This window comes from Lipotes vexillifer, unplaced genomic scaffold (genome assembly GCF_000442215.2).
Source record: "Lipotes vexillifer unplaced genomic scaffold, Lipotes_vexillifer_v1.1 scaffold83, whole genome shotgun sequence".
Classification (NCBI taxonomy): domain Eukaryota; kingdom Metazoa; phylum Chordata; class Mammalia; order Artiodactyla; family Lipotidae; genus Lipotes; species Lipotes vexillifer.
The window spans coordinates 2,324,213-2,336,795 of record NW_006799780.1 but is presented as its reverse complement, the minus strand read 5'-3'; the positions used below and the strand labels follow the sequence as shown (position 1 = coordinate 2,336,795).

General features: G+C 38.3%; 1 protein-coding gene across 1 annotated transcript in view; it reads right to left on the bottom strand.

Annotated features, from left to right (window-relative positions):
- Positions 1–470: 470 nt before the first annotated feature.
- The window catches only part of JMY (junction mediating and regulatory protein, p53 cofactor), a 71,635-nt gene continuing 59,522 nt past the window's right edge, over positions 471–12,583 (bottom strand). The window contains exons 8-11 of the mRNA XM_007471968.1: positions 7,924–8,031; positions 6,116–6,707; positions 4,751–5,058; positions 471–983 (exon numbers count right to left, since the gene is read on the bottom strand). Of these exons, the coding sequence (XP_007472030.1) occupies positions 4,754–5,058; positions 6,116–6,707; positions 7,924–8,031 (1,005 nt within the window). The 3' untranslated portion in view covers positions 471–983; positions 4,751–4,753. The remainder of the gene's footprint in view (positions 984–4,750; positions 5,059–6,115; positions 6,708–7,923; positions 8,032–12,583) is intronic.

The following is a 12,583-nucleotide window of genomic DNA, read 5'->3' as shown; positions in this document are numbered from 1 at the left end:
TGTAGAGCATGTTATTTTTCCCCATTGTGGAGCATAAAAATAAAAACAATGGTGCATGTTAAAAAAGACTTAAGATCTGCATCCCTACTATTGAATCCTGATTTTTGATTCTCAATAGGAAAGTCATGTTGAGTTATAGTAATCAAGAAATAGTTCAAACAAAAAGACTAAAAATAATTTGAAATATCAAATTACAAAGTATTGCTTCTCATAAACAATGCTGCACATAAAATTCAAACTATTATAAATTCACAGTTATGAAGGGCTATTTAAAAGCATGGAAATTTTTACTCTGAAACCTTACAAATTGTAAGTGTGTGGGCTTCTAAAAATAGGCCATGTTAAATGTATCACGTTGTGGTAAACACATTTATAGGTGTATCTCCATGGTTATGTATCTTTTCAGATGTTGTGGAACATCTTTATGAAAATTCCTTTGTAGATGAGTAATGTGGGAATTATCAGTGCAATTCCATCTGATTTCTTCCAATTCCTGCCCTACAGCTGTCATGATTTAACTTCTTTTTCAGAATGTCACACTATTTAAGCTGATATGGAAGAAGCTCTGTATTTTGGGCAGATGACTATTCAGTGCACTGAACGATGGATTTCAAAGCAATCTCAACGCAGCTCACAGTAGATCTGTCAACCCAGTGTTCTTCCAACTCATAGCGACTCCTAGCTTTACTGGCCACTACAAGGATGTAAACGGGTAGACAGGTGGGGAAGGTGCTTAAAAAACAGGAATCTTCACAAGGCCTTTTCTCCGTTGCAGTCAGGAACATTGCACATCTAAAACTCATGTTAACCACCATCTGTTGGAATGACTGGAAAAGTGATAACTTGCCAATTGTGCTTCCTTTTTCACACCACTGCGCCAATACACTTTGGATCTAATGGAATCCAATTGTGGAACCACATGTTTACAATTTTGTTAGAGCCGATGTTCAACTGTAGGTATTTTTTTCATTCTGTTGAGTCACCTGTTTACAAACAAAGTAATACTGTATGTTAAAAAGGACAGCCTATTAAAGACAGTATGTATATATATTCCCTCACACCTTTCACAAAATCCAATATGAACACTGATGGTTTTTTCTTTCAAATGACCTTTTTATATAGGTAATGTATAAAAAACATCTTACAAAAGGATATGTTTGTATTCTTAAAAAAAGTAAAACAAAATTTGAACATGCATTTTGATCACTGTTAAAAGGTCATATGTCAAGATGACTACAGTTAACACTGCTGTGTGATATACAGGAAAGTAGCTAAGAGAGTAAATCCTAAAGAGTTCTCGTCACAGGAGAATATTTTTTATTTTCTCTCCTTTTTCTTTCTTTTCTTTAAGATGGATGTTGGCTGAACCTACTGTGGTAATCATTTCACAATATATGTAAATCAAACCATCATGCTGTACGCCTTAAACATACAGTGATGTACGCCAATTATTCTCAATAAAGCTGGGAAAAAGTTTTTTAAAAAGGTTGTATGTTAGATTCACTTTCACTTTTCTTCCTTTTACTCTTAACATTTTATGTCAAAACTATACACTAAAAAGATAAATAAAATCTTTGCCTCAAAAAAAAAAACTGTCAGTATAATAAGAACGATCAAATGGCAAGTTTAAAATACACCAGAGAGAGTTGTCATTGTAATTGAGATTTAGAGGACAGAGCTAGTACTGTCTTTAAATGGATGACTTTACCAGGACTTTGTAAAATTCAACATAGTTGTGTTTGAGATCCATGTGCTGACCCACAGCACAGGAGAAACATATATATGGCCTACTTGTCAGATAAAAGCTGACATGTGGCTTTTGAGCACCTGAAATATGTCTAGCGTGACTGAGAAAGTGACTTGAATTTGACTTAAATTAAAATCTAAAACTCTGTAAAAAATACTCTTCCATTAAGCACAACTTGGTTGTTTTGGTACGTTTATTCAATGTAACCAATGAATACTTGGCTTCCAAACTGAGATGGTGCTACTAGTAAATGTAAAATACTCACTGGATTTTGAAGACTCAGTACCCCCCCCAAAAAAAAAGTAAACTACATTGTGGAATTTGATATTGACAAGATACTCTTTTAGACATATCATTTAGTAAAATATTACTAGAATCAATTTCACCCATCACTTTTAACTTTTTTAATGTGGCTCACATTATATTTCTATTGGACACCATCACTACAGTTACTCATGAGTTTAAGAAGGACCCCACAGGAAACAAGTTAGAAATAATAAAAAGTCTATACAATTATATTTATTCCCTTATGTTTAGAAAACCCCTTCAAAGATACTATTACCTATGGCTAGGTCTGAGATGAGTTTTTAGAGGAGAATAAAGCTGAACATGTCCAGGACCTTCAGTTTTTACTTCATGAAGTTTTAAGAAATTAGTTCTTCAAAAACAAGTATGTAATTACATTAATTATTTTGAATCTTTAAGAAAGAAACCAATTAATAGGAAATACAAATTACAGCCTTTTTAGCCATCTGTAGAAAAGTGTCTAAAAGTTCAGAGCCTTTAAAAATGACTTCCTAGGGACTTCCCTGGTGGTTCAGTGGTTAAGACTCCACGCTCCCAGTGCAGGGGGCCCGGGCTCAACCCCTGGTCAGGGAACTAGATCCGGCATGCCACAACTGAGAGCCTGCATGCCGCAGCTAAAAAGATCCCACATGTTGCAACTAAGACCCAGCACAGCCAAATAAATAAATAAATAAAATATTTAAAAAAAAAAAAAAAAGACTCCCTAAGACTACACACAGGCAGTGATATATAGCTCTTTATCAATGGCTGCTCAACTGGTAGGGATCACAACTAGTCTGTGGTTTGCTTCTGGTGTAGGATACATTTAGTCTTTAGTGACTTTGCCACTAACCCAGTTCATGCATTTTCTGGCAGTATTTCATTGTTCCTCTCAACATTATACTACATACACCAGCCATGAACAATCAGCCAAAAAAAGGGAAGGTTTTAGGCGATTTTCAGAGTGGTATTCATTATGGACATATTCTTAACACCTGACATAAGGTTAAATTAGCAGCCAAAAGCTACAAGTAACATCCCAGCTACTTGAATATACGAAATGCATGCTTATGTGAAGGTCCAGCACTGGGATTACCTAGTCAGTGCCAACATGGTAGCTTCTGGCATAGGTTTAGGGGTTTACTGAGAAGCTACATGCTGAAGGGGACAGGCAAGAGGTAGCAAGCACTGTGAAGTGGGACACAATCTACAGTCATCCAGTGTGGGAAAGATTCCCAGTCAGGCACACCTGAGTCTCTAGACACACACACTTGAGTGGACATACTTACATTCCTCTACAAAGCATGGTGTACATATGTACAAGCACAAACAGTATGAAATTATTTGGGGATCCAAAAACAATAAGTGACCGAAAATTAAGGCCCCTACAACTAACAGGAAAAAAGGGTGCCAACAGTCCCAAGACCCATGGCCATGGCAGACAGTGTTACTATCAAATGTTGGTTAGAGCACATTAAAGTTAACACCCAACCACTTATCAAGATTTTTCATGCTTTTTGTTAAGCTACAGTGCAGATGCTGGAGGGGAGGGGTGGAGTTGGGGAGTGTGGAATTGGCACATTTTCCTGATGGACCCATGCCCAAAAGGGTAAACACTGCTTTTAGTAACAGTTTGATAAATCCAAAATAGTATCTTCCAACATTTAACCAATATTTTAAAAACTAATGACACAGTTTCTGGGTTTTATCTTTTTGTAATAAGTCTTTAAAATCCAGACGTATGCCTACATGTATATCAGTTCTACTCTTTCAGATCTTTGGGAGTGAAGGCCACGAATATGCATTTTTAATAAGCTCCCCCTGGTAGCTCTTAAGATCAGGCACAGTGATTCTTCCTTTACCTACTCCCACCTACTTCCCCCTTCTGTAAAGCCCATAGAAACATATTCCAGCAAGAGAGCATAATGATTAATAGAATATATTTGCATACTTTATATTTTGCACAAATAATATTTCAGTTATGGTCATCAGCAATTTGATATACTATTTGATTTATAGCATGTGTTATCTTTACCAATTCTATGTATTTAGCATAATTTGTGCCACATAACTATATAAATTAGCTTATTAAAGCGTAGTGGGGGACAACTCTGTATTACCTTGGGAGAATGCCAAATGTGTACCAATTCCCATAGGGTACTCAATAAGATATGTATATTATGTCAGCTGCCATTTTATATATTATGTCAGCTGCCATTTTATCTAGACAATGCAGTAATTACAATAAGCCCTAAATGATAAACTTTAAAGGCTTAGAAAGCTAAATAATCCGACAATGCAATGACTTTTCTAGATTCCCTTGTGGGCAGCTAACAAAACATCAAAATTCAATACGCATAACAGTTTGCAACTGAAACAACTAAGTTAGAAAAAGCCTTTTCTGTTTTTTTAAAGCTAGAATAAGACTGTCACTTTACTAGAATAAGACTATCCTTTTTCCTTGGGATATAGCTTGTACTGAAGAAATTTTTAATGAGCAGGATATAAAAAAACACAGCATTTACACAGCAACATCTCTCTACTTTTTCTGTTATGTTTCCAGAAACTACAGAAGTAAAACCTGAAGTTATGATCCAGGCTATAACTGAGCTGGATAATAAATAATGAACCTCAGATTCAATGACATATAACAGACCTCATCATCCAATACAAAAGCTGTATTACTGAACACTACTGAAGAAAAGTAAGACCATTTACTTGTTAGTTTTCCCAGTCTGTGCAAGGCAAAGCCTCCTCGTCATCCTCTGACTCAGGGGATGCTTCTTTGATTCTTCTAAGAGCTTCATGGATGCTCCGTGTTAGAGGGTCCGTGTCGGGCAGAAGCGTGAAGGATTCTCTCAAGACTTCCTTCTGTACCTTCTTCAATTTTACCCCCTTCCTTATTTGTGCCAAGATATTATTATCATCTTCATCAGGAAAAGGAGGCAGAGTTCGCTGTTCAACCTTTCTCAGATGAAAACTACCACGCTTCAAGGAAGCTAGCACCTCATCCATGGGTGAGCTCACTTTAGAAAATGAAAGAGAACAATTATGATTGCACTTATAGAGTCAGGAACTGTATAACCTCCAGACTTTAGGACTGTGATAGCCCAGGATGTTAAAAACACATCTACAGAAGGGACCGTGAAGCATGGACACAACATTGCCAGAACACAGGGGATACTAATTATGCTTGTTTAAAAAAAAAAAAAAAATCCCAAGACCCAAATTCTATGTCAGGCATTACTGGTATTCCTATCATTTCCCATGTGAGAGAAGTGAGCAGATTGGGGGCTGGGGGGTGATCTTTAGTATTATTATGGGTGAGACTCCTAAAGAGTTTCCATAATGCAAAAGTCCAATCAAATTCAGACAGTGACTGGACTGCACGTTTAATTTTAAAAAATTAAATTCTGGTTCATTATGGTGACTGTGTGTGTGTGTGGTTTTTTTTTTAATAACTGCTTTACATATGAAATTCTACTTGGGCTATGGTAAGAAATATTTTACAGGATGATCTCTCAAATTAAAATGTAATATACAAATAAAATGTTCTCTCCGTGAATGCTAAAGCTCCTAAGGGCCAAAATTATTTGCTGTTTTGAAAACATCTTTATTAAGGCATATCTGACATGCAATAAATTATATATATTACTCCCTATTCTTCTTTGCTTCTTTCTTTATAAAAGATAGGGTCCTCAATAAATATGTAGCCAAATGTGACATGGTTTTGCCAATGTTCTCCTGACCAGATAGCTTCCCTTTTCTTGTATTTCTGAGATTTAAAATCATATTGTAACACAAAAGGAGCCACATAATACATGTTACCAAATAGATCAAGTCAAAAGATATAATTTAAAAAGCATCCCTAAGAGCTCAAGCAGGTCCATATTTGTGTCTGTACACATGTACAAACATGGGTTGGTAAGAATTCTGCCATGCTGAGACCCTGAAAACCTGTTTGCTATCAAATAATGTCCCAAACTAAAATGTTTAAAGCTTTGTAGTGTCCTAGGAAATAAACAGTCCTTTAACTACATGCCTCAGTCAACAGATGAACTCAAAAATCTTTCTTTAACTCACCTCTCTTCCTCTGCAAACCTTCAGCAGTCTTCTTGAGCTGCTTCCTGGCACTGACGAGCTGGCTGCTGTCGAAGAGGTGTGCTGAGGGGGCACTAGCTGACTCTGGGATCCTCTTCTCGTTCCCCTCCACTCTAGGCAGACCTTCCTCCGGTGTCTCTGGGGCGCCGTCCTTACCAACAGGCAGAGGCGGTGGCGGTGGGGGAGGAGGAGGTGGCGGGGGAGGTGCCGGAGGAAGAGGTGGGGGGAGCGGATCTGCTGTGGCAGAACCTGGCTTAGGGTCAATCTTACTCAGAAGTGAAGGAGATGCGGCGGGAGGCGGTTCAGAGGTAACACCACCGGGAGGTAACCAAGCAGCTTCAAGTTGTGCTGATGAATTGTCTTCAAGCTGTGTGAAGCTTCGGGCTTCTGTAGTCTGTGATGCCCCGAGCTTGCCCCTTCCTTCCTCCACTCCCTCACTTTTCTCTTCTACCTGTAGCGCTCCTGGCAGAGGGTCACACTGGTCCTCACAGGACACGGGACTGGCTGCCCTTCTTCTTCTTGCGTGAGCCAGTCGCAATCTGGTTGATTTAAGTATGACCTGGCCTGGGTATCTCTAAGAAATCAGAAGTTATTATAACTGGTTAGATTACAATTTACGAACAAATGGCTGTTTATTTTCTCCCTCCAATGCAAGATTTTATTTTAGAGCTTTTGTGCTTTTTCAGGGAAAATATACTGAAAACCAAAATGCCAAAATTAACACCTTACAAATAATTATCACCAAATTCTTTACTATTTGCTTATCATCAAATCCTTCTCCCCTCTTATCTACTTAAAAGGTCAACTGTTCAGGATTACCACATGATTAAAGAAAGATCCCCAGTGAATAAAAAGTACTAATTTAAATGGAAAAATAGTAGCAGTGTAAAATAAAAAACAAATGATGTCAAATATATATACGCTATTGGTATGCAGAAAGCTAAAAAACTATTCTTAGATTCTTACATGTATTTTCAAATGCTTACAGATAAAATATTACAACATTAATGTTCTTCAAAAGGTAACATGGCATTTTTTAAAGCTCTGAAAACAATATATGCATTTTATGATAGAATAGAAGGAGAATGAATAAAATTTTTTGGAGTACTGATACACAGAACTCTCATTCTTTTACTATGGTAAAACCTAGCATTAATGCATTTGGCAGACAACATTTTCTTAACACAAAGCTTATCCTTGTGTTAAGGACCCCATTCCCACCCACCCCCACTCTTTCACTTGATCAAAAGCTCCCTTCACCTATAAGGAGACCCCCTCAGAATAAAGAGTAGAAGTAAGGCTCTTGAGTGCTGCTAAGAACCAGAACTACCTAGTTTAAGCACATCCCAAGGAAATGCTTGGATATCAGTGTGATATCAGTGATATCACACTGCTGTGATATCAGTGTCCAGAGTCATGGATAAGCCTGGCAAGAGAACTGCTGAAGCATTTCTCACGTATGTTGATCCACCCTCTAATTCTGCCATTGGTCAGATTATTACACCACAGTGTTGATGTACACAGAATTAATAACAAGTTGACGCTTAAAATGGATAGTCAGTTGTGAACTAACTATTAAATTCAAGAGGAATCCAGGCTTCCCAGAGGCCCTGACCATTCCTCTTCTATCACTGAAGTGGTAAGCCAAGGACTGCCATAACTAAAATTGTTTTCTAGATAATAAAGGGAAAATCAAATTTTCCTCATAAAAGAAATCTTACAATAGGAGTATATATGTAGCTCTGTTTAAAAAGCAATGAAAAATAATAAATTGACCATACTTTTACTACCTGTTTAAAGGTTCGAAGTCTATCCAGTGTTCTCTGTCTTTCTTGGCTAACCCAGGCACTTTTTCTTTCTTCTTCATCATGTAATTTTTCTCTCATCATGTAATTTTTCTCTTTTTTGGTAAAAAAAAAAAAAAAAAAAAAAAATAGTAATTCCATTATGATGTGTCCCATTATATTTTATCATTAATAGAAAAAAAGAGAGTTCTCTCAATATGTAAGCTGGATTACTCCAAAGAATGATGTATTAAGCAATGTTTTGTGGCATGAAACACTATCAGTTTTAAATGAAATTATATTGTTGTTTCACTTTCTGCATGACCTATCAATTAAAAGACGTTTACTCTGTAAATATTTTCTCTGAACTGAAAAATGTTTCATCTTTGGGGTTCTGGCTTGAACAATTTTATTATGCAATACTTGTAACTGCTATATTCTGCTAACTCAAATAGTCGACCTTAAAAACAAAAAATAACCACTTGGTCAATAATTTGATATTATATATGGGTTAAGCCTGATGTTCTGCAGATAATGTCTACTATTACTGAACCTGTTCCTCTTGCCACAAATCTAAGTGTGTGTTTTAATACCTCATTCAATTTTTTTCCTTCCCATTCCCCAATCCCAAGCCTCTTTGATTCTGTATTCCCAAACTGGATTAACAGGATCACCACCCACCCAATGTTGGCCAAGTTAAATAAGAACTGCTCTTTCTAAAGGAAAGAAAGTGGAATTCTTGGCAGGAGGATAAAGAGTGGGAGTAGTGCTTTTGACAACCTCACTACTGAGGGTCAGGTGACAGATAGGTAGTTACCAATTAGGGGATGCACTGAAGAGTGCCACGATGGCCAACCACGTCCCCAGAGAGATGTAACTATCACATACAATACAGATTGGTTCCACTTTCTCTTGGTGAGGTGGGTTGAATCCTTTGTATATAAATCAGCCCGTGGAACTCATGATCAGGGTGCAGGGGGGTGCCAAGGGTGAGTAAAGATGAACATTCTTCCATCTCTTCTTATGGCAGGTCAAGAAGACCTTTTCCCTTTAGAGAGCTCTCACTTGGGGAGTCTTAAGAGAGTCGCAAAGGGCATTTATTAGTAGATAAAAAGTCACGTATCTCTCATTAACAGTCCCAGATTGCTATATATAACCCTAAAGGTTTCCAGATGGGAAATTAAAGAAGATATGACCTGAGCTCTTCATTAAAAGAAATAAAGGTCCCATGTAGATTCTGTCCTTTATAGAGGAAAGCCCAGAATGGCTCAAGGACACAGTGAGGCAAGAACTTATCCCAACTCCTCACCCCTACTACATACTCAGTTCCATTCACATAGCTGAGCCAACAAAAGGAAGGAACTGAAAAAATCTCATATTTACATCTGGTAACCACCTGGAATTGGGAGTGAGCTTGTACTTTCCCACGCTGGGATACATGCCATGGGATACTCAGGGACAAAGGGTCTTCTAAGGCCTATTGAGTGGCACTGGCTCAGAGATGAAGCAATTTTTCTATACTTAGAGTGTATTATCGAATGAATATAGTGCTTAGTACTTGAGGAAGAAATTAGCTGTCTAAGAGATATTCAGCATTTTCAAACTGTGAATCTGCATCTCTAAACATAATATACAAATAGCTGAATGTGAAGTTCAGAAATAAAACTGATCAATCATTTTGCTGGTCTGTCAGCTGGTATAACCAGAGTCAGATCATACTATTGTCTAAAAGATCCCAAATGGAAAGAGAAAGTTTCAGGCATGAACTGATGGGTTTGTATGGACTTTTCATAGAGCACAGTATTGTATTTAAGAGCCTAGTGAGTAACAGGCCCCCTCTGGCTAGCTAGGGGAAAGTTATTTAACGAAGATAATTTACCCTTTTGTGACGGGTGGGGGCGGGGGATGGTGGAGGGTGGGTAGGGAATACTTACTAGATGATGCTAGATGGTGACACAAGGGGCTTTGAGTGTCTGTTAACATTGTTTAACAAGCTGGTGCTAGCTGTATGCATATGTTCATCTAGTGAAAATGAAAACTTATGAGCTGTACACTTGTGTGTGTGATAAAGGTGGTTTAAAACCAGATTTGATCTAAGCCAACTTTCATTTTCCTCTAGCTTTGCAGGTTAAGAAGAATTGGTGATTAATGGATTCATTCTCCTACAGTGAGGTATTCCACCCAAAGTTGGTAGCAGGCAAAATTATAAGGCAAATGACATTCATCTTTCAGATTCCCCCAAATATCAATTTCCTCTTTTTACTCATCTTTGCCACATAAAACTCTGAGAAAGGATTTGATACTCATTCATTCTAAAAGTCTAATTAGTTCCTCCATCCATAAAAATATTGGCATTTTATCAGAATCCAAAACCTTCACGCAATAAGGAATGCATTCTAAGTGTGGAGTTTAATCACAAGCTGACAGCGCAGGTGCCGATGGGAGAGTAGGAGGCATTCTTATTCATTTAACTCTTAAGCTGGCCCACAGTCTGACTTTCCTTACAAAGCAGTTCCTGGCCCGTGAAAACGGTACTGAACAATAAAAATACAATAAATTTGCTGTTCATTTAAGATGAATCTTACAGTTTACGGGTAGTTTGGCTACTCTTACCTGTTTAAATTCAAGAGTTTTAGCTAATATGTGCCGAAATGAGCTTGCAGGATAACATCAAAACCCCTACAGCAGCTAACGTCATTCTTTTTTTTTTTTTTTTTTTTTCCTTGCGTTATGCGGGCCTCTCACTGTTGTGGCCTCTCCCATTTGCGGAGCACAGGCTCCGGACGCGCAGGCTCAGCGGCCATGGCTCACGGGCCCAGCCGCTCCGCGGCACGTGGGATCCTCCCGAAACGGGGCACGAACCCGCGTCTCCTGCATCGGCAGGCGGACTCTCAAGCACTGCGCCACCAGGGAAGCCCAAACGTCATTCTTAATCACAACAAATTAGAAGCTGTCTTTCCTGGTCTTAAGAAAAGACCAGGAAAAGACAAAGAAGTCTCCTCTCACCACTCTTTTTCTTTTTCTTTTTTTTTTTTTTGCGGTATGCGGGCCTCTCATTACCGTGGCCTCTCCCGTTGCGGAGCAACAGGCTCCGGACGCGCAGGCTCAGCGGCCATGGCTCACGGGCCCAGCCGCTCCGCGGCATGTGGGATCTTCCCGGACCAGGGCACGAACCCGTATCCCCTGCATCGGCAGGCGGACTCTCAACCACTGTGCCACCAGGGAAGCCCTCACCACTCTTTTTCAACACCCTACTGGAAATCCTAGCTAACACAATAAGAAGAGCAAATAAAAGGTATACAGACTGCTACAAAAGAACTAAACTGCCTTTATTTGCATAAGACCTGATTGTGTATGTAGAAAATCTCAAAGAACCACCAAAAAAGCTACTAGAACTAATACACAATTATAACAAGATTGCAAGGTACAGGGATGACATATAAAAGCCAACTACTTTCTAATGTAACAGCAATGAAACACTGGAATTATGAACCTTTTATATTACCCCAACAAAACTATTTACATTACCACACCCCAAAAAGCAGACAGATAAATTTAGATATAAATCTAATAAAATGTGAACAAGATCAATGAAGCAAGCTATAACTCTTAGAAAAGAAACCAAAGAAGAACTAAATAAAGAGATATTCCTTGTTCATGTATAGGAAGACTCAATACTATTAACATATCAATTATCGAGAGGGCAGACAGCAGAAGCAAGAAGAACTATAATCCTGCAGCCTGTGGAATGAAAACCACATTCACAGAAAGAGAGACAACATGAAAAGGCAGAGGGCTATGTACCAGATGAAGGATAAAACCCAAGAAAATCAACTAAATGAAGTGGAGATAGGCAACCTCCCAGAAAAAGAATTCAGAATAATGATCGTGAAGATGATCCAGGACCTCAGAAAAAGAATGGAGGCAAATATCGAGAAGATGCAGCAAATGTTTAACGAAGACCTAGAAGAATTAAAGAACAGAGATGAACAATACAATAACTGAAATGAAAACTACACTGGAAGGAATCAATAGCAGAATAACTGAGGCAGAAGAACGGTTAAGTGACCTGGAAGACAGAATGGTGGAATTCACTGCCACTGAACAGAATAAAGAAAAAAGAATGAAAAGAAATGACAGCCTAAGAGACCTCTGGGACAACATTAAATGCACTAACATTCTCATTATAGAGGTCCCAGAAGGAGGAGAGAGAAAGGACCCAAGAAAATATTTGAAGAGATCATAGTCGAAAACTTCCCTAACGTGGGAAAGGAAACAGCCACCCAAGTCCAGGAAGCACGAGTCCCAGGCAGGATAAACCCAAGGAAAAACATGCTGAGACACACAGTAATCAAATTGACAAAAATTACAGACAAAGAAAAATTATTAAAAGATACAAGGGAAAAATGACAAATAACATACAATGGAATCCCATAAGCTTAACAGCTGATTTCTCAGCAGAAACTCTACAGGCGAGAGGGAGTGGCATGATATATTTAAAGTGATGAAAGGGAAGAACCTACAACCAAGATTACTCTGCCCAGAAAAGATCTCATTCAGATTTGATGGAGAAATCAAAAGCTTTACAGACAAGCAAAAGCTAAGAGAATCTAGCATCACCAAACCAGCTCTACAACAAATGCTAAAGGAACTTCTCTAAGTGGAA